The sequence below is a fragment of the Nasonia vitripennis genome, chromosome 3 (assembly GCF_009193385.2).
Source record: "Nasonia vitripennis strain AsymCx chromosome 3, Nvit_psr_1.1, whole genome shotgun sequence".
NCBI lineage: Eukaryota > Metazoa > Arthropoda > Insecta > Hymenoptera > Pteromalidae > Nasonia > Nasonia vitripennis.
In genome coordinates, this window is record NC_045759.1 from 21,961,544 (window position 1) to 21,983,286 (window position 21,743).

Here is a 21,743-nt window from a genome sequence, read left to right on the forward strand (position 1 = left end):
CATGAAAAGCCGTCTGACCGGTTATCTCTCTCTCTCTGTACCTTTATAATGAAAATTAAAGTGACACTAATTAAAGGCGATCCTGCAGCTGTATAAAGAGAGACGTCTGCGCGCGCGAGTATGTACCTAATGAAGTTATTCAAGCGTGAATATACATAGAGTGTACGTGTATACCGATTTTAATTCCACATACCGGAGCGTCGCTGGCGCTAACAGGTTCGCGCTTTTCATGCAATTACAGTCTTTTCCATCGGTTTAACAATCGTCTAAATCAATGATCGATCGAGCTTGCGTTTCAAAACCTCGATCGCGATGAAAATCATCGATTCCCTACCGATACAAAGTATACGCAGTTTCCCTCGAGAATGTGGCTCTGGTACGACTTGCGTCAGCCGGGTCGGGCCAAATTAACTTGTAAACAATTTGCATAGCCGGGGTGTACCAGTGGAAAAGTTCTGGACAAATAAGCTTGGCTTGGATTTAAATTTATATGGTGTTTTAAATTTATATGTGTCTTCGGAGCAAGGTCGAATCGTAATTGGCAATCGAGCGTCTTTGAACTAAGCCTCGGACCATGGAATTTTGGTAATTACAGCGCGCTTAGCAGTCCATGTTCGGTATTATAGTCTAATTAAACGACTATCCTTGCAGCGCGTTAATCAAATCCGCCGTAACATCTGCGTCGTACAAACAACTCGACTGTTTCATCGTACACTGCGTAAAGTCGAAAATTCGTTGTGCAGCAGGTACCGATTCCTTACCGATTTTCTCACAAAGTAGTGACACACGCGCGTAACAGAGGCATATTTTCTCTTACGCGTCAAAGTATCGCGAGATCCCGTTTTCGAGTTTGACCCTCCCGTACGCCACATATAATTATGAATTTAATACTCGGTCTCTCTTTTCAGCGTATTACTGTGTACAGCGTATTACTATCGGGTGACTTTTTTACGTAAAACGCGGGTTTGCGCAACGCCGCCGTGGATATTCACTTGTAAGCCCCACAGAGAACGGCAGGTGATACACACTCGGTTGTTTTTTGGCATCGGCACAATTTTTTTTTAGAAAGTGCAAGGTCTCCTTATCCGGGCAGCCTTTCTTCCTCTCCTTATTACGGCACGACAAAAATTCTTTCTTTTACCTCGCACTTATATGCGTGTTTTGACAGAAGGCCATATTTCATTACTTAATATATACCATACGTATATCAAAAATGTAACTGGCGCACGTGCGCGCGCGCCGATTTCACGGGGAGATCGGTAAAAGCTTTGGCATCGCCGATATAAATCGCGCGAGAGGCGGCAAACGAGTTTTGTTATTGTAAAACTAAATCTAATCTCGTGCTGGTTTTCATAAAACCACGGGAGAGAGAGAGAGAGAGAGAGAAAAAAAAAAAGAAGGCAGAACGCGAGTCCCTCGATTTTTTACCTTATTGGCCTTTCGCGCTGCAATCTAGGTCAACACCGTGCACCACCAGCAGTAGCATAGCGTTGATTGAAACCGGCGGCGGGAGATTTGAAAGCTACTGCAATCTCTATTTCTTTTTTTTCTCCAGTCCTATGCACCGTACACACAGTCGTCGCTCATACTCATTAGCATCGACCGAAACTTCTTCCTACCGCGCGTACACGCGTTCGTCGATAAATTTCCGCGCATTATACAACGCTTCACGGCAGTTCCTTTTGGCAGGGCTCCCGCGCAACGCCTTATTTGGCGCGACGCGGGGCCAAATAATCGATAGTCCGGGAATAGGGTATACATAATTCACCGATAATTGCTTTATAAGACTCGCGCGGCTCTGAGAACCGCCGCAAGGGCTCGAGATTTTCGACAGAGAGAGAGAGAGAGAGAGAGAGAGAGAATAGCCAGGGCGACTAACGAGATAGCGCAGTTAGCGGCTTGATTATCGGTTGCGGAAGACGCGAGCGATCGAGAGGGACATAAATATGCGCGAGACTGACTCGATAATTCGAGCGACGGTTCATAGGGCTGCGCATTGCTTTCGACGTGACTGGGACCCTTTCATCCGGCCGGTTATTTGCGTTTCATTTTTAGGCCGATCGGACACGCGGTGGGGAGAAATTTATCCGCGTGAAAGGTTATTCGCGGCGAACCGCGATAGGCTGTTGCGCAATTTTCGAAAGAAAGGGAAAGGGAGAGAGAGAGAGAGACGGACGAGGAAAAAACGCTTGCAATGCATCAGGAAGCCGGGGAAGGTTGCGCGCGATATACTTTCGATAATCGAGAGCGAGAGTTCTTTAGTATACGCGGGTGGTTTTGCGCGAATTTTATCGCACTTTGGGAAGAAATGGCTCATTAAAATAATAACAGCCAATTACAGCCGTATACCGAGTCGCTTGTGAATTAAACTTCTTGGACAAATGTTTTCCTTTATGATCGGCTCTCTCGCCGTTAAAATAATTGAATAATATGAAACCGCCGAATTTTCCGTTGCGCAACGCTTGGTACACTATACTTCTACGGTAATTAGTCTCTCGTGTTTGAATGCAAAGAACCCACCGGATTACAAGACAAAGAAACTTCCTTTTCGTCGTTTAGCTATAGCGCACACGCGACGCAGCGGCGCAATAGCGTTTCGTAAAGCCTAATTTATGCAAGGGTTATAGTAACGCTCTCGTGGCCTTCGCCGGCGTTATCAGTCGAGAGAGAGAGAGAGAGAACCCGGTCAATTAATCAGCTTTCCGTGTAGATACGATTTAAGTACACGCGGTCAATCGAGCGAATCACACGCGGCGAATTTAGAAATCAGCGTCATTCCCGAGCACGATATGATTGCACCCCGTCGCTTTTTTTTCTCGCGTGTCACCATCACAGGACATTACAGCCTTAGTAAGACAAGGTAAACAAGCGATTTTCACCGCGAAGCTTAAAATCATATCCGAGATTTACGATATCTCGATTGGCTCGTTCTGTATGATACTTTCTAGGAATTCGAGGTGGTCGTTAAACTCGTATATATTCAGCGACGATAGCCATACACTGCACTTTTGCGTAGACACGGCGTATCAGCGAACCAGTTCTACTCGATTTTTTGACGCACCCGCGAATTCCGCAACCGTACGAATTCTTACGCAAATTTCGACGTTTGCGCGCGAATTGTTCGAATATAACGCGCGTTTGGCGCCTCCTTTTTTTTCACGCTAGACCAGACGCGTTTAAAGAATAGCGAGTTAATTAGAGCACGCGTGAGTGTGACTCGCGATAATTCATGCTCGAAACTTTCTCACGAAGACCGTCGAACAATGCGCTAGTCTGTATTGTGGCGCAGTCGTAGCGGGAGACACCTCGAAACGCGTTAAAAAAAAAGTCGCGTGTGCTTTGTAGTGCGAGATCCAGATTAGAAATCAAAAAGGAAACAATCATTGGAATGAGAGTTGGCGACGCGCAAAAATCCACTCCTGCGTTGGCAGAAGTTCAGCGCTTATTTTCACTTTCATTATCACTGCGCGGCCTTTTTCCTCGTTTCTCTAAAAAGAAAGAAACAGCCCATGCCTGAAAGAGCTTTCCTCGCGCGTGCGCGCGGAATTAAAAAGAATTTCACTCGGTGCGATTATCGAAACTTTTGGTGGATGAGCGTACGGATGGCTGAGCGATGCGGATGTGTGTATGCAAATTATTCCTGTTTCCGTGAATACAGGTATATCTTGTGGTTTTAATGTAAGGCTGTGTGAGGTGAAATGCATACGTTTGACACGATTTCGAAATAGAGGCCGATATCGATTTTTCGCTTACTATGCATTTCTGCTCTAATTCAGTATATAAAATAGATAACTCCGTCCACTTCCTTCCCACGCGATTTCGATCGAAAAAATAAAAGCAAAACAACGTACCTCAATAAAACTGCGTTTCCTGCGTTGAATAAATAGAGCCTCTAAATCTCGAGCTGTCCAGGACACGAACTGCGCCGCTCGTAAACCGACATGAATCCGCGCAAGCCTCGCGTGTGTGCGTGTGTGTTAGGCGTGTCCAGCGTTGTTCAATCTCCTTTTTTCTCAAAATTTTTTTCTCTTCGTCTCTATCCTCTCTCGTCGGCACTCGACCCTATCGCACGCATGAGTGACACACAGTAGCAGTTCCGAAGCTTCTTCGATTCCTCTATCACTCGAGCCTGTGTCGTCGTCCTGCGAGTCCTCGAGGCGACTCGCGATCGTTTATTTTTCGGCAGAGCCTCGGGAGGCTGATCCTCTTGCTGGTAATTGTTGCTGGAGACGACTGAACGGCAAGATTGTTAGAAGCAAGTTTATAAACCGCGGGAGAAAGTAAAGGGGCTGAGCGCGGCGAGCTAGTCCGGATGGTGGTGGTACACCCCACGCGCTCACTTTATGGCTTGTGTGTATAGAGACACCGGTGTCGAGTTGTGCAGTCGAAAGAGAGACGGCTCTTGCTGCTGCTGGTTTAGGGGGGCCGAGGGTCGCTCTGCTCAGAGATATACCGCGCTTGCGGTACGTCACGTGGGATTATCCTTCAATGTTACGTGCGGACTGCCTCTCTTTTTCTTTTTTTTTTATGGCTCGAGCATACCGGATACGTCGAGCGTTTTCGAACTTGGAGACGGTTTCCTTATCGCGTGACTTCGTGTTACAATTATCAATATCGGGAGTCGCGTGCACGAGAATAAGCTGATAAACCTTATCGGCGCGTATTATGCAAATTGCGTAATTGTTCTCATACTGTGTACTACCGCTGCGGGCGTATTAATCTAATTTAATTATAGCACATATTCCAGATAATCTCTCGTATATACTAAACTATACGCATATAATTATTATCGCTATAGGCTTGATTTGAAAAATTCTTCCGCGCTGCAGACAAAATGTTTTCAGAAAAGAATATTACGCCGCGTTATATAGATAAAAAGTGTAACGAGCGTGAGAACGACGCTAAAAGAGACGATCTTATTACTCGACTCTCGAGCACGTAATAGGCAATGTGAACTAAGGCGATACATAAGCGTCACACCTGTCTCAATTTCTTCGGCTGCGAAAAATATCCGCAGATATGTATCCGAAGTAGAATGCGTGTTATCTTTTTCAAACGCGACTTCGTTTTCTCAGCTATTACGCTCGCTGCGCACAACGAAATTGAAAGTTCCACACCTGACAAGCGGTAGTTATACGCGGTAGTCCGAAAATCTTTCCGCTTAGCCGATATATACCTAGACTGAGAGAAAAACACTCTTACGAGCTATTAATGCCTCGGTTTAGTGTGTGTTTTAAGCAAATTCCTCCTCGCCACCGGTTGAATAATTTTTTCGCTCCACCAACCGCACACGTTTACCTGTGTGTGTGCGCGCGCGTGTAACAAGTGCAGTGTGCTCCGAAAATTTTTTGCCAGGCCACTTTCACCATTACTTTTACATCTCTTTCTCTCTCCCTTTGCAGTGTCTTTTGCCGTCGGGCGTTGCATTTGTTTTTGAAAAATAATCGGGAGCGACTCGGCCGGCGCCGCTGTTGTAAGCCCGATCAAAAAGAGCAGTGAAAGGTATACCTATACACTCGTGTGAAGGCGCGTGGGCTAACGCACGAAAATTTCAGCGGGGCGTATAGCGGGTTACGTTATTTTGTTCTCCTCTATTGTAACCGAAAAACTCGATCTTTCCGAAATCTCACATATATAATACGTACCGAAAGAAAGAAAGTATATCGCTTGCATACCAGTCGTGTACGATATAGAGTAGAGACTATTTTCAGGTATATAATCGGGCATATTTTTCGGGCAAACTACTTTCTCGCGGACTTTTACATTTTTGTTCCGCGAGCGCTCGTACATTGCGCAAGGACAATAAACTTTTCAAAGCGCGAAGTGTATATCTCTCGCTCGCTTCTTATCGCGACGACGTGTTGAGTTTATCTTCCGAAAACTATACGCGAAATGTAGAGCGAACGATCGGAAAAATGTGCCTTTCTTCTCGCTATACAGCAGAGAGTATAATTGAGTTTCGTAATTTCGTTAAGCCGTTTATTTACTCTGCGTAGCTTTTGTCGCAGCGTAGCCACTAGCCAAGGCGACGCAAAACGAAAGTAAAAGTTTCTTCTATATACGAGATTCGTAATTCCCGCGCTGAAAAGCTCCCTCTCAAAAGAAATTCTCTCGACTTTACGACATCCTCCGAGGAGCGAACGTTAAACCCGCTCGGCTCGTATAAAATTCGTCTATTAATTAATATCCCTCGTAAAAATGGCCCTAACGTCAATCACCTCCCGAGCGCACCAGCCCTCGTTTTTCCGAGCCGTCTAATTATAAGCGCGTCGTAAGGAGGCCGCGCGACGGAAAATCCTGCATTATAATAGATATGGAGAGCACGTTTCATTATACTCGCGGTATAGCCGGTGCCGATATATCGAGAGACTGCAGAGTTATTTGCCTTCTAATTGACATGTTGTAATCCGATCGTTCTCTCTCCGTTGCTCTCGAGTATAACGCGCTGTGTCCTCGATTTTTTCTCAGCACAGCCCGAGATCGTTCCATGGAAAAGTTATTATATTCGCAGGCCTGCTACTGCCGCGCGTATACGTTTTTTTCGCTCCAGTGAGTATAATCCGATGAGTCTTCGGTGCGAAGGAGGCAATTTTTTCCCTCAATTTTATCCCCGGACTTTCCGAATCGATTCGGAGAAGCTGTATATTTTAGCTCGGGATAATCCTTGCGCAATATCGACTGCCAGCATTTTTACGATCGCTTCGGTTTATACAGATATATAATACATCACATATAGCAATTTTATTAACGGCTCTTCCCGTGCGTACTCGCGTGTCTGCGAATTTCGCGCGAGAAACGCACGTATCCCCAGAGGAGACTCGTGTGCGCTGCAATTGCACGAAATTGGCATCTCAACTTATAAAGGCATTTCAAATCTGTTTACTGCACTTGAACGTTCGTGACGGCTCGCGCGCGAGACTTTCTCGCCTAACGGAATATATCAGTGCCGCATATGCGCGCGAGCGTTGCACTATGCCTATTCACGAGTCTTGCGAACAAAAAGGAAAAAGCCGAGACGAAAGTACAAGTAGACGGAGTGAGAGAGAACTTGAAAACGTTATCAAGGTCTGCTGCGGTGGCTAGCTGCAAATTGGAGCACCTCATCTGCTTGCGCGCACAGCCCGGGAAAATTGAAATAGCCGTGCGATGATATTTCATACAACGAGCTTGAAAATTGAGATTTTACGCTCCGGGGAATGGAGTATTTATCGGCGATCATCGGCGATTCGATTTCTGCGCAAATTAGAGCGAATTGTAATATCATTGGAGAGAATATATCGGACCGGAATTTATTGCACAATAATGACGCGAGAATTAAGAGCGCCGCTATCGCTTTCTTAAAAACGGGATATATCGCGCACGCTTATCTAGAGCACGCGGCGCTGCTCTTATTGCCGCGCGAGCCATTGATATTGGTGTCCCGTTTTGAGGTCGAGCATTTTTTTAAACTATTCGTCGGCGTTGGTTTTTAGCTTACGTGTGTACCGAGAGAGAGAGAGAGAGAGAGAGAGAGAGAGAGAGAGAGAGAGAGAGAGAAAACTTGTTGACGCTGATATTTCGCGCAAGTGAATGAGATACTCGCTATGTATATGCTTCAAGATGTTTATTTAACGTTCGTCTCTTCACGCAGGGAACAACGGATCGTTGTTGATTTGTATATTGCGAATCGTTATAAGTACATCAGATTATAGAAAATAAAGACTGGATATCTACAGATCTAGGTTTATTCTTCTTAACAGTTAATCAGTCGCATTTCGTGTACTGTGCGCAAGAACGTCAGTACTTTAATATATAAAGTATACGTCGCATTTTTTTTTAAAAACTAATTAGAGTCGTACATCTGTTGCGTATACACGCGAAATAAATACAGTTTATGTATAGAATGGAAATTATTAAAGCGCATAAAATTATCACTTAATCTCTCAAGCGTTCATCCACTCGCACGCAAACTCACTCTAGAGAGCCACAGATGAAGCTTGAAAGCTCTCTGAACTCTAAGCTATAGGATTGACAAGTCACTTTCGAGCGAATTTTCACTGGTCTTGCATTCGCGTATCTCCCTCTTCGTCGTTATACAACATTGTATATTTGGTATGTATGATAGCTGAACATAATATGCTACATTTGTTCCAATCGTTGGTATTGATCCAATTATTGTTCTTTTTTTTGTTTTCAAATTTGAAAATTCTTGTACTCGCTTATTGCAATAGTTGCGATCAAAAGTTTGATATTAATACTTTGGCAGTATTTTGAAATCAATAATATGATACAACAGAAACTATTTTTTTTTTACTTTTATCTGAACGATCGTCGTAACAAAAAACACTTTGATTCGTGAAAAGAATGATGTATTCTTATTTATTACTCCACAAAAACATTTAAATAAAGTAACTCCACAAATTAAAAACTGAAATCTCGAAACACGATGATATTGCTTTAGTCAAAGATTAAAAAATAATACTCGTAATTTTATTCAGATCTCCTCGCTCTGGCCGAGCTGATCGAATTTGTAAATTTCATTTCCAAATCATCTCGATGTCGTGCACGCAATACTGCGCTCTATAGGATAAAAATCTTGCAGAAGCTTCCATTGCAGTCAGCTGTTACCGACCGTTCGTCTCATCCTGCTATGGGGCTCGTCGACTGTATGTGTTGCTCTGTAGATTCGCCAAACCATCGAGGATGATCTCCCCTTTCGACTTCTGTCTCGGCGCGTATCATACGTCCAGCCGAGACATTCGATCCGAAGAGTGACGAGTCAATCTCTAAACTATTCAACGGTAAGCCTTCGCCTTCTCCGCCCAGGCGAATAAGTCGATACTTGGAATCTTTTCAAAGTCAGTACAGGGTCTGAGTTCGTTTCTGAAAGGCGATCGAGTTCGTGATTAGCTTTTTTCTTGGTTTAATGATTTAAAAAACCAACCAAGTTTATTCTTACCCTTCTTGCGGCTTAAGGTACACGTTCGGCTGCATCTTGGTGATGTCGTCGCCGTTATCACAGAAAATTCGTGCAAGAGTTACTTTCTTCAAGCTGTTCAGTTGCGCTGAAAGAACATTCTAACATTAGTAAAATTGATCAACTACGAGGCTCGTTTTTTAAGTATTTGACACTTACCGATATTGAAAGGATGAGGTTGATCGAGGGAATCATAGAAGAATCTATCGGTCCGACGAGCTCTGAGGAACTGCGTAGCAAGGAGACAGCGGAAAGTTGGTCCCAAGAGGGCGTCATCGACTGGCCTCTCAGCCATGCCTCCGATGACAAGGTCTACGTCGTCAGGTCGCTTGTACAGCTCTTGCCACTTGCGAACCGTCTAGAAAAGCGAATTTGCAAATTAGTAAAGATGTACTCTTATTCAAATAAATTCAAAAACAATTAAAACAGCAGTGAAAACTCACCCCCATCGGAATGTAATCCAAGAAATCGTTGAAGCTCTTAGCGGAAGGCAGGCCACAGTATTTGCGGTAGTGGTTGTAGCCGGGAAGGCCATGGTCTCGACCTCGCTGAATGTCAAGGCTGATCTGATCGAGGCCGACCTCGCCGCTGGTCTTGTAGAGCTCGTGACTTATCTATCGGCACACGAAATATATGTTAATTCCATTCATCGTTTCACGCGCGTATAATACCATCGCTCGATGAATAAATTGGTGACCTACATCGGAGACCAGGTGAAGATCCATTTTCTGAGCGGTTTGGGTGGCAAGGCCACGGATGAGGCCGTCGAAGACGTCGCTCTTCTCGATCGATCGCGGCTTGTAGTAGTAGTCCGACAGTTTGATGCTGTTGTTGATTAGCCTGTCGTTGTCCGTCATCCTGAAATCGTCGAATTCGTTGTAATATCTCCTAGCTATGAACTCGGAATGTCAAACACGAAACTGAACTCACCTCAGTTTACCCTGTTTGAGCGACTGCAGGAAGCGCAACGCAGCAGTGGCGACTTCGTTGCTGACAGCCGGATCGCCGTATGAGATGTAAGGCGCACCGCTGTAGTTGCCTGCGACGTTCAGTCCTATGGAGCTGGCGTATCTCTTGCCGAGGAGCTGAGGCAGCCACTCCTTGTAGGTGATGTGTTGGATCTCGGCGATGACGATGCGTCGAGCTTCCTGGTACAGTGTCTCGTCGGACCACTCGGGGTTGACCTCTGCGAGTTTGCGGGCGATGCGATTGTGCTCGCGTACCCACAGGGTCTGCATCACAGCCATTTGCGGCTCTGAATTTGCACGGTCGTCGCCTGCAAGTCATTTTTCAATTAGGTCTCGTTGCTCGAGATGACGGTTAGGTTAAGTTTTTACGACTCAGTATACTAACCAGACAAGTAGCAGTTCTTGGAGCTGCACTGAGAAGCCGGTTCGGCGTGAGCGACCGGCATGTACTCGCGGTTGTTTCTGACGTTGACGCGCAATAAGCCGCCTTGGAACAAGCGGATTTCGCTTGATCTGGTCACGGTCGACCCGTAGATGCTCGAGCCATCCAGAAAGTGGCTCACTTGGTTCATCTGAAGGAAAATATCGTCATTAGTATACCAGTCTGGGTGATAACACAGATGTAGATTAAGCATTCCATCGCTCACGACTCACCTGCTCGGCTGGTCCGAAAGTACAGTCGGACCTGAGAACTGGTAGGGACCTAACGTAGTTGAGACAACGAATGTTGTGCTTTCCGTAAATCGGATCGTTATCGGAAACGGAAATAGCATCACAGTCCGGATGAATGTAACGTGGTAGCGGCCACTGGCCGTCGTTTCTGCAGCATGAAATCGCTTTTCCGGTCCAAACTGTAAACGCAGAAAAAGATCAGTAACTCTGGTATACAGATGAATGTGTTTAACAAACTAGAAAGAGAATACTCACTCATCTTGCGAATGGGAGTGTAGGAGATGTCGTTTGAGACAAACTGGGACCACTCCATTAGGGCAAGAGTCTTGGACACGTCAGTCCTCTCGTCTTGACTGACAAGGGCGACGCTCACGGTTCTTGCGTTCGGCAGGGAGTGCACTCCTCGTTCCTTCCTCGGCATTTGGATGCCTGGACCCATAATTAGCATTAGTCACCGAACGCTTTCGTCTCATTGCTTATTCGACAAATCGGAGTAACTTTCATTGTCTTCATCTTTGATTTTGTCAAGTTTGTCATGAAATTTTCAACGTATGTTGCAATAATAGGATTGACGAGTTACTCCGATTTGGATAGTTATATTCTAGATGAGAGTTCATGCAGCGCGAGAGTAGACACATGGCAGCGCGCGATGAACAGTGTGTGATAAAACTTTAAAATTCAGCCGATGACACCTATATCGACGCGTGTAAATCGCCTTCCCCCTACAACTGGCCTAGAATCTGTCTATGAGAAATCTGCATACCAAAACTTCGAAGCCTTCTGTCTTCATTGCAATAGAAAGACTTTGCTTGACTTTTCTGCAATTCACCCTATGAATAATGACAGGGTCACGATCGTTAGTAAACAATGATGTGTAAACCCGTTTTGAGAGATGACAATGATTCGAATTATGAGAAAAAAAAAATCACGACTCAGGCTTTGAAGTTTCCCTAGAAGCTCGCACGAATGTCACTGAAGCAAATCGACTCTCGCGCTGCAATGAGCAAAATGCAGGAATAATTTATAAAACTCCTCCTCGTGCCGAGCAAATCGATTTCGATTCGAAGATTACGCGCGCTGATAGCACGGATACATACGCTCTCTTAAAAATAGCATATCAAGTTCTCGCGTCGGACACGTGTCGCTCGTCAGACGTGATTTCCTATTCATTTAAGCGCAGCATCTTCTAGAAGCGATTTGCTCGTTCGAGGGACGGAAAATCATATGCCGCGACCCGCGCACCGTTCTCCACGTTATTGTGAACCAAAGAAAAAGAAGAACAGAGATATAATACGACGGTTCAGTCGGTGTTTGTATGCGTGTGCGTGTATATAAATATTTCTCTTATGATACTTATATACTTTATATATTAAAGGTATAGCCGAATTAGGTTACATACACGTCTATTGCTGGATAATCTCCCGACCGGTTCACCCTATTGTAGGCAGTTATTTTATTTTCACTGCTACACTCGGGGATTTTATGCTCTATGTGCCTTAATGCGCACAACATTAACTGTAATGCAAATGACAGAAAAAATATAACGTTTCTTTTGTTTGTTTGTTTTTTCTTTAATCGTCGTAGTGGCGTGAAAGGATCGTTGGATCATCGGTAGATTGTCAGGGATTTAGTTAAAGTGATCGAATAGAATTGAAGGATTCGTTACAAGGATAAAGGGACACGCCAAACGTTCAAAGGCTGGAAATAATTGTTCGATTATTAATTTTCAAAAATAAAAAAATGTGAAAAATATAAGAGCTTTAAAAATAAACTGCATACTGGTGCGTTCGATAAAAATTGCAAGTTCGTATGTCAACTGAGAACCGTGCACAGACAATAAGAAGCTGTGAAAACGTAGAAACAGCAAATCGTCGATTATGTTAATGTAATTATCATGACTTGAAGAAAAATGTCAACAATTTAAATAGCTTCATCAATATTCAATCGTTTTCAGTCTGACCAATCACGCTAGCGACAAGTTACAAAGACTCTTCGAAGATAAAAAAAAACCCTTATAAAAAAAAACTGTAAGAAAAAATTTTGCAAGGCTGAGTTGTAGAATGCGATAACCTCCTCTAAATCCATATTATTCCTAAAAATAGTTTGAAAAATGAGAATTATGAATTATTGCCAGCATTACTGCGTCTCCTATTGTTTGACCAACGCACGATATTTATGGCTGCTTTGGGATATTAACCTGAATTAGTAACAATAGATAAAACTTATCATCTAGAGAACTCTAGATACCGAACAGCCTTTGTATTGTAAAAATGTCAATACTCGAATGTAATGAGCGTTTTGTTTTTTCTATCGTTACTTTACAATGCTTCTCGTCACGCAAATGATAACGTTACTGACTGATCTCATAATTTAATGCATAGAATATATTATTAGATTAAAAATGAACGTATCATGAGCGTTTACAATGTTAATTCGTGATTATGAACTAAACTACGGAAATTTAAAATCTTTTTCATTCGTCATTGTGCAGAGTTAAATTCAGTATTCTTATCGTAAAAAAGATTTTAAATGCATTTGCATGCAGCTAATTAAGATTAGAATTATTGATCGAATGCTGTGCAATAATAGTCTTGCTATCCGCTCCGGAACAAATGATCGTTAGAAGGATTACTGAAAAAGTTAATTTCAATGCATAGCTACGGCTAAAAATAGATAAGATTGATTTCGCTTTAAAAGTTCAAAAGCAGAATCATCAAATATTCAAACGCGGCACCGGCGTAAAACGCTAAAAAGCAAACGTCAATCTTATCTATAGTGACGATCCTCTTATATACACGTCCGATCGATCGATGAAGACGATTCTCGCTGATGCGAAAGAAAATTAGATAGTAATACGAATTTTTCCACAATTTTCAATCCAATCATATCATTTAAAAATTTTGAAAAATAAAAAACTCGTTATCACTAACTAATCACTCGCAATCGATGATTAGAATTATTCACTCCAAGGATGGGCGAGGCGTGTGCGTGAAAAGGGGGAATCACAGGATTAATCAGCATCAGTTGACAGACAGGGTCGATAATTTTTACGGAAACGAATCGCTTACCGTCAGCGTACTGGGGGAAGAGCAGCCTCGCGTAGGCGGTGAAAGCACTGCCCCACTTGGGATTCTGCAGGTTGTTGCAGCTGCCATCGAGGGTTCGGTACTTCGAGTCCAAATTGCAATCGGCCTCTTGCTGGGCGTTGCAGGACGTGCCCAGGGAAGTGCTGCCCAGGCTCACCGTCGTGATGTAGCGCGCGCACTCGATAGCGCTCAAGCCGAATCTGCCAAAAAAATAATCGTTGAACATTTTCGTCGGATACGTTGAACTCCGTTGATCAACAATGTGCGATTCCGCAATTTCATCGATCGGTTATTCGGTCGAGCTAATTAACCCTGAATCGGTATTATACTGTATCGCTGAGCGCGTTCATCATGTGATAAGATATTAATTTAATCGTTTTCCTAAACATTGTTACAGATGACGCGCAAGCATGGAAGCTCTCGAAACAGCGATCAATTCGCGGAGACTATTAAACCATCAAACGCTGCGCGTCAATTACGACTCAGTAGAAGCCTCGACTATCCAAACACCAATTAACCTTCATCAAGGCCAAACATCCCCATCGAGGAAAACATGATATACCAACCTGATACAATGCGCCTGGGTCAACTGCGCCGACGCCCCGATGGCCACCATAGCCTCGAGTCCTTTCTCCAGGGCGGCGTCGTTGGGGTAGTAGTGCACGAACTGACTGTGAGCCGGACTATCGGCAGCAGGGGCTACCCCAGCGTTCACCAGGTTCGCCTCGATTCGCTCCATGCGCGACAAGACACCGGTCGCGTACTTGACCGAGGCGTTGAGACTCGCGTCGTCGATGGGCGGCAGTCTCTTGGTACCGTAGGCTCCGGTGTCCACGATCATCGATTGGCCCGGTTCCCATACCGGCAATCCTGCGAACAGATCTAGGTGCGTGTTTACCGGGCTTAGAGCGGGGTTTTCTTCAAAATTGACGAACATTTATACGTTAATAATGTTGCGTTAAAATTGACGATGTAAAAAAAAGGTAAAAAGCGCTCACCTTTACCACCGGCGAGGTAGTTATCCAGGGTGAAGGGCAGCTTGAAGGCGCCGATAGTGTTCTGGGGTCCGAAGAAGCCCATCGTCTGCAGAAAGACGCAGAGCACCGCGAGGGTGCACACCGAGCCCGCCATCACTCCTCCAGCTGCAAAATTCAACAGAGCGAACGCTCGTCAGATATTTTCCTTTTCTCTCAAGCGACAGCTTGCGCAACAGATCGTTACGGCATTTAAAATTTTATGTTTCCTCGTAGGTCAAAAGTGCCGCATTTAGAACAAAAAAAAAAAAAAAATAATGAAAAATACGAAGCGTGAATAATCGCTGGCAATTCATTTATTGCTAGCTTTAACAATGCCATTAACGTCGCTCATAACCTAATCTCCCCTAGATACGTCCCAGAAAAGAAAAAAAAACAAGATAGATTTTTACCAGAAGCTATAATACTAGCGATCCAACCGATCTCTGTGTACTAAAACGATCTCTCGTATTCGTGACATGCGTCGACAACAGCGCGCGGCTCTCTCTTATCTCCCACCAAGAGGCCGCGCATCTATTATTCGCCTCTCGATAAGCCCACTGACGACGATACAAGGGAGTGAACTGCGCGCTTTTATATCTCTCTCTCTCTCTCTCTCTCTCTCTCTCTCTCTCTTTCGCTGTTCGCTTATATACGTATCACAATTTTAGTCCGAGTGACCTTGCTGGAGCGTAACGGGCGCGCATATCCGCGAAAATAAATAGACTCGAGGAGTCAACAAGTCGCGACGGTCTTTTATTTTTTTTTCTTTTGCGGCTTCTATATATAAACTCTCCATTATACGCGATTATAGCCAGGCGATGTGTGGAGAGTAAAAAAAGAGCGACCGAGAGATTGAGAGCATAATAGTATCACGAGAGTCGATATAATGGATTCGCTCGTATCAGGGCTGAGCAGAGATAATAGAAGGACGCTATGCGGGTCGGCCTGCATTTTATCAGTAGCCGAGTGATTATTACTTTTGCGCTTACGTGTATGCGCGAGGCGCGAGGGTGATAAGGATTTTTTACGAGAAAAAAACGTTTGTTTTTCTTGTTATATAGGTGTGTACGTGCGTGGGGGAGTCGATCGCAATATTGCAAAATCACTACAGAGATGCTATCGAGATGCTCTGTATACTCGATCGTAAATAGATCGATTATAGTAGGAAGTTTCAATCGGTGAGATAAGATCTCTGATGCAGGAAAAGTATAACTGAAATTCTTGTTACGAAGAAAAATTTCTTATACATGCACATGTTCTGCTAAGTGCGACGCCTCGTGTTTCGTTAGTTTCTATATGCGATATATCACCTGCAGCGAAAAAATTTGCAAACCAACGCGAGAACCTCGTCTGACCTGCGAGAAAAAAATATCTCGACGTAAACACGCGACGACGAGGCATCGAAATTCCAGACGCTATATACACGTTGTTGCATATAGCTCTTTCATTTATAGTCGTGTGAAACGCGACCTCTGCGCGAATTTAACGAGCGTCGAGCAGCGACTGTGTGCAGATATTTTTAGAGCCGCGAATAAAAAGATGCGGCGATTCGTCATTCATTGCATATGCGTAGTAGTGTGTGACACGTTATGAGCTTTATGGTAATGAAGACGAAAAGTCAAGCGGTGCTTCGTCGAGTCGCAGCAGATGACTCTATAACGCGCGTGCGGTGTAGTAATTTTTCGATTTATCAACGTGTAACGTGTACGTAAGCCGAATTGAAATTGACGTGAAATAATAACGTTATGCAAGACATTTTTATCCTGCAAAGAATATCTCTAAATCGTCATTCGATCGCAATTATCGAGATAAAACGGCAATAACCATCACGCGACATTCTAGAATAGCCTCTCGCGGTGACTAATGCAAAAGCCATCAACGTGCGCCAATCGGTTAAGTTGACGTTAAAATTGCCTACGTGACTAAACAAGCGCACGTACATACCGGTAGCGACGACAACAATAAATTGTACGGCGCTCTCGGGTGTATGGTTCCGTTCCATGGAAAAGCCGACCCGAGCGCGGAAAAGTACCGGCAGCTGCAGCGGTTAACTCAAATAGCCTTACGGCCGCGTCGAGAAGGGAAATCCGGCGGCTAGACAAGGATGACGCTATACGGCAGATACGTATGTCAGAGAAGGGAAGACGATCTCAATGAGATTCTATTGAAAGCGTTGGTATGTAAGCAGATGAGACTTTGGATTATACGCGAATGAAATGCGCGCGAACTCGAGCCGCTGACTCTCAAGGACTTGGTCGATAAGGTGTCCCCCGTATGTGGATCAAGGTTTCTTATAATAGGTCGAGTTTTCGTATACAATGTAGGATTGTGTTCGCGGATATGGTAACGCGAATTATTTTCTTAAATGCCTTCTCGTTTTCGAAAGGGTATCGTTTAGTTATAGGATGTGATTGCTTAATTGCGTTATTTATAAAAGGCTTTTGAGTCAATGGTTGCAAGAGGCCTTTGTTGTTCTTTTTTACGACTCTCTCTCTCTCTAAATCGCCTTCAAACACAATAAAGAGAACAATTATGAATGGTGTAATATTTGAACATGTGAGACGAAGATATGTATTTGCATTGTCGAATGAAAACAATCGGTATCATTATCTCGATGTCGTTGACATGTGCATCGTCGACACACCACGTGTTGATTACGAAAAAAAGCCTTTCGACTCGCACTCCTGCAAAGGCGTAAAAGTAAACAAAACAGTGCAAATTACCGGATACGTGGTCCATCGGCTTCTCGAGCCCGTGCATCGTGTAAACCCAACGATTATTGTTCGTCGCCGGCGCCAGAAGCATTATCTCCTTGACGATACTGATGGGCTTCATAAATGTAGGACGAAAATCGGCCGTATGTCTCTAGGAAGCGATGTCAACGTGTGGGCGTTTACGTGTAACAGTGCCACGCCAAAACAACAAGTAAAGACAACTTTCTCGATGTGTGTGTCTCGAAATTCACACTTCGATATCCCACTGTCTCTCAGTTCGCGCTAACAACACGCGTGTCTTGGCAAAATCGGCTCCAAACACAAGTTGTGCTCCGATGTATACAGAGAAGATCGAGAAAGTTCATCGACTCCCGTGCAGCTCTCGCGCGCGCGAGTTGCGCATGCACCGAGTGTCTCTCGCAGATCACCGCACCTCTGTGGCTCTGTATAATCGCGATGAACGACAGCCCCGATGTACTCTATGCGCTAACCAGTGCAAAACAGCCTGACCGAGTTCTCTGGGACGCGTCCAGGTGACGACGTGTTGCGGAGAAGACTGCCTACCGACGCCAAAAGTAGCGAAGCCGTTGCCGTCTCTCTCACCTCTGTCTTCTCTCTCGCACCGCTTCGAGAGCCGTATATCCGTCTCTATCCACGACGCTCGACCCCCACCACTGCCGGAGCCGAGGCTTTCTCTCTCGCTCGTTCGCCGGCAGAACGAGCGAGAGGCAAACAGTGGAGTGTGTGTGTGTGTGTGTGTGTGTGTTTGTGGAGAGAAAAAAAGGTCTATCACTCGCTGAGCACGTGCTCACAGCCGTGTTGTTGTCGGCGTTCGCTGCGATGCTGCCGCACCGGTTTTTGCTTGCAGGTGCGCATGCGCATGCGCAGCGGATTCGCCTCTCTGTATTATTGTAAGTTAAAAGGAGATCGGTAAGTTTGTTTGAACTTGGAATTGGCAAGTTTTCGGTAAGATTCTTTATATTCTCGGGAGGAGATTTTTTTAGAGGAAGTGGTATAAGTGCATCGCAAAGATCGGTTTCGTTGATTTTCGAGCTGTCGTTCTAACTGCTGCCAATGGAGTTTCAGACTCGTGAACCGATACTCTCTTCGTAATACTTTTTTTATGCTCTGCAAATGAGTTATACGCTCTAATTCGATTTGTAAATACAGTAAAAAGCGCCTCTGCGATCATCTTCTGAATGACCACTTGCACGCACTCAACTGGATAATAACGCGCATATCATTTTCTCTCAATTGACGCATCTATCAGACGCGACTGCACGCGAAAAGAAAATAACGGCGCAAATAACCATGATTGCATAATGCGATGCACTTGACAAGCCATTTGTTGGGTGCAACAAATAAGACGGTCTCCTACAGCGTTGCAGTTGGCGAATCGTTCAGTCGATTTAAGCGGATTAAAGTGATTTCGCTCGTATTATTGTTATTGTCGTCGATGGGGCAATTTACATCGAGCATTTCTTCGACCTCGCGCGGCTTTCCCTGACACATCGCGTTCTATATATATACACAAGTACAATAAACCCATATAGGTACACTCAAGGCACATGCAAATTCAGATTACATACACGCGTCAGTGTGTGCCTTACCGAGATACGACTTCTTGAGCCTCTCCTCTTTTCGTAGATTTCCACAGAGCAATCCCAACGTGTCATCCACGCCCATGTCTGAGGACGCTCTCATTGGGCAGAACCTCGTCGTCGCGCTGCGGTCCTCCCGACTTCGTATCAACGAGATAACCGACGATGCTTTCAGCCAAACTTCTCTCACGTCGTCTCTCCTTATCGATCGCGAACGCGCGCGCGCGCGCGCGCACTGTACGACGCTCCTCGTTGTCCTCGCAACGATAATGACTAATCGATCTCAAATTAAAATATCACTTCGATGTAAAAGGGAGGAGCACACTCGGGCCGTGTCAACGAGGAGTTTAGTCGAATATTCGAGAAGCTGACTGGAAAAGTCGCTCGTAGAGCGCGGTGCGTCCGCTTGGCTCGACCGAAATCGACTCTGTGAATATGTGCGCTCTCGCGGTGGACGAGCGCATACATGAACACACACACACATATATATATATATATATATATGTATGTGTGTGTGCGGGCAGCGCGCATACGGATCTCGCACGGGGGCTTCTAGAAAAAACGCAGACCTGCCACGCATGCGCTCGAGGGGAGCTATTGTACGGGTATATGGGAGCCTCCGTAATTTCGATGTGCGGAAAAGGGTTGGTTGGTTTTATTTCGAATCATGATAAAGACTTGGATATTTTAGGACAACGACCTTATAATATTTGGAAGGGTTCTGAAGTACGAGAATAATTATTGGCGTGGTTATTTGCAGAAAATCAATGATCGCGGATGCGCGGTTTTAGAGTTTATTTTTAAGTGTATCGCTTAAACAATCATTGATCCCATTGCAAAGTGAAAGAATAGCCGATAGCGACTATTGTTATCTTCAAAGAATTGTCGTAGAGTGAAAATCGATAAAACTGCAGTCCATTTGCTTTTGAAAAATTCCAAACAGGATAAAAACCCGCTTCTTCCTGTACGCGCGCGCGCGCATGTAAATTACGAGCTTGTCGTTAAATTTTAAAAATAAGCCTCTCGCATAATCCCCACACGACAGCCAAAACACGTGCTTTTCGCGTCCTCGCGTGAAAAAGTGCTGATCGAGACTAAAGAGCGCTCGCGAGAGTGAGACAGGTATACACATCGAAGAATAAGACCGGAGCTGGTCGGGCGAGCACGTGATGGGATCGTGATTCTCTCTCTCTCTCTCTCTCTGTTATAATCCGGAGACTCCGCTGCAGGCTGCAGCGCAGGCAAGTGAAGCGCGCGAGCTTGTGTGTGTGTAGGTGAAATAACGTAAGCGGCGGCGAATCGGTCGCTTTTCCGTTATACTCATTTTTGCGTGTGCATATGGGTTGTAATGTCACCTTCTTGGTAAAAGCTACATCTGTATCGAGTAATCGAAATCGATGACATGGGTTTGCTCTTTTTTGACAGATTGCATAACGAGGGAGTGGGAACACGAGACAGGTGCATGTGGAGCAATATGCTGCTATAGCTTTTCAATAGTCGTGGTTGATGACCTTTTCGACTTGCAATGTGCGGAATGGGCTATTTAAGTTTTGAATTTTAAAACTAAATCGTTCGCGGATATTAATTTCATATCGCAGAGACATCTTTAGATTATTTTTCAACTCGATCGATGAATTTTTAAGTAAAGTGATATTTATGTAATGCTATTTATATAGTTATCTGTAGATGCATTATCATCCCTGCAAGTTTTATTTTGGTATCGAAAACATGCGATATGAATATTTTTTTCTTTCACGCATGTAATGTAACTCTTTCCGACTACTATCAAGATTGACTGATTTCCGCAGTGACTTGCGCAGTGGTTGATAAACTATCGTACTTTGTTCAATTTATTCGAGTTTCTGGTTAATTTGAAGTTTTTCGAAAGATTGCATCGCAGAGAACTCTAACAACGAGTGCCGCAAACTATCTAGCTGTTTATCGATTTATCATCAGTTGATAAAGTAATTCTCTTATTTTCATTTATTACACGCAAAACTGCAATTATGTAAATTGAAAAAAATTCCGTCTTTATCGGCCATTATTTTGGCTTAATCATTTATCGTCATTCCCAAATGTAAAAATCTTAATCGATAAAGAGAATAAATTATTAACTTATGCAAGATGCAATTTATTTTAATGCACTCGCCGTTATAATTTCTAAATTAAAATCAACTCACAGTTACAGATCCAGCATATCCCAAGCCAAAAAAAAAAAAAAACGGAAAAACAGCACACTATATACAAAATACAAGCGAACGTGCTTCCTCTTGCCAAAGATGAAACCAACTAGGAGGCCTCAAAGCCACTGTAGAGTACAGTAGTGCCGAGATGCGCTTATATCAGCAGTCAACGCCATTAAGCTGTAATCTTTATCGCTGCCTCCTCTTTTCGCCCGTGATTTTAAACGTCGCAAGCAACGCGCGCGTGAGCGCGCACACATAAACATTTTAAAACTCTCTCCCTCTCTCGCTCGGCATCTTTAAGAACATATTATCTCTTGTTGTGTTGCACAGTGTGATTCAGTGCCTTCATCAGTTCCTCTTTGACCCCGATCGCCAAGTCATTCTCGTCATTCACGCCGGGACCATTGGTTTCTTCTTCTGCGCTCGCTTGGGAAATGTGCATAACTTACAAGAAGACTTGTAGTACTTGTTGGTTAAAAAAGTGTGCCGTATGCAGTTTGTCTTGCTCGAGCAAAAACACTTCCAACAACTATCGCGATGCGAA

General features: G+C 44.3%; 1 protein-coding gene across 11 annotated transcripts; it reads right to left on the minus strand.

The window, feature by feature from the left end:
• Nucleotides 1–7,586: 7,586 nt before the first annotated feature.
• Nucleotides 7,587–21,356, minus strand: LOC100119919 (peroxidase). Of its 11 annotated transcripts, none has more exons than XM_032597986.1 (13): nt 21,194–21,356; nt 14,681–14,824; nt 14,249–14,564; nt 13,665–13,882; nt 10,852–11,025; nt 10,579–10,775; nt 10,310–10,496; nt 9,887–10,232; nt 9,658–9,814; nt 9,400–9,570; nt 9,116–9,314; nt 8,939–9,044; nt 7,587–8,862 (listed from the first exon to the last, which is right to left on the minus strand). In XM_032597986.1, the coding sequence occupies exons 2-13, from the start codon at nt 14,811–14,813 to the stop codon at nt 8,775–8,777; spliced, it is 2,292 nt and encodes a 763-aa protein (XP_032453877.1). In that variant the 5' UTR covers nt 14,814–14,824; nt 21,194–21,356; the 3' UTR covers nt 7,587–8,774. The 11 variants fall into 11 exon arrangements, with proteins under 11 accessions (XP_032453877.1, XP_008203495.1, XP_031783451.1 ...); XM_008205273.4 differs by having other exon boundaries at nt 14,249–14,552; nt 21,194–21,355; XM_031927591.2 differs by having other exon boundaries at nt 14,249–14,600; nt 21,194–21,325.
• Between the last annotated feature and the right edge of the window lie 387 nt (nt 21,357–21,743).

Excerpts from the sequence above, each read along its gene's own strand:
- LOC100119919 (XM_031927589.2), bottom strand. The coding sequence starts at position 17,533 with ATGAAGCCCATCAGTATCGTCAAGGAGATAATGCTTCTGGCGCCGGCG. Across the intron at positions 9,315-9,399 it reads TGGATTACATTCCGATGGGG|ACGGTTCGCAAGTGGCAAGA; the intron begins GTGAGTTTTCAC and ends TCGCTTTTCTAG. Across the intron at positions 9,045-9,115 it reads ACCTCATCCTTTCAATATCG|CGCAACTGAACAGCTTGAAG; the intron begins GTAAGTGTCAAA and ends ATGTTCTTTCAG.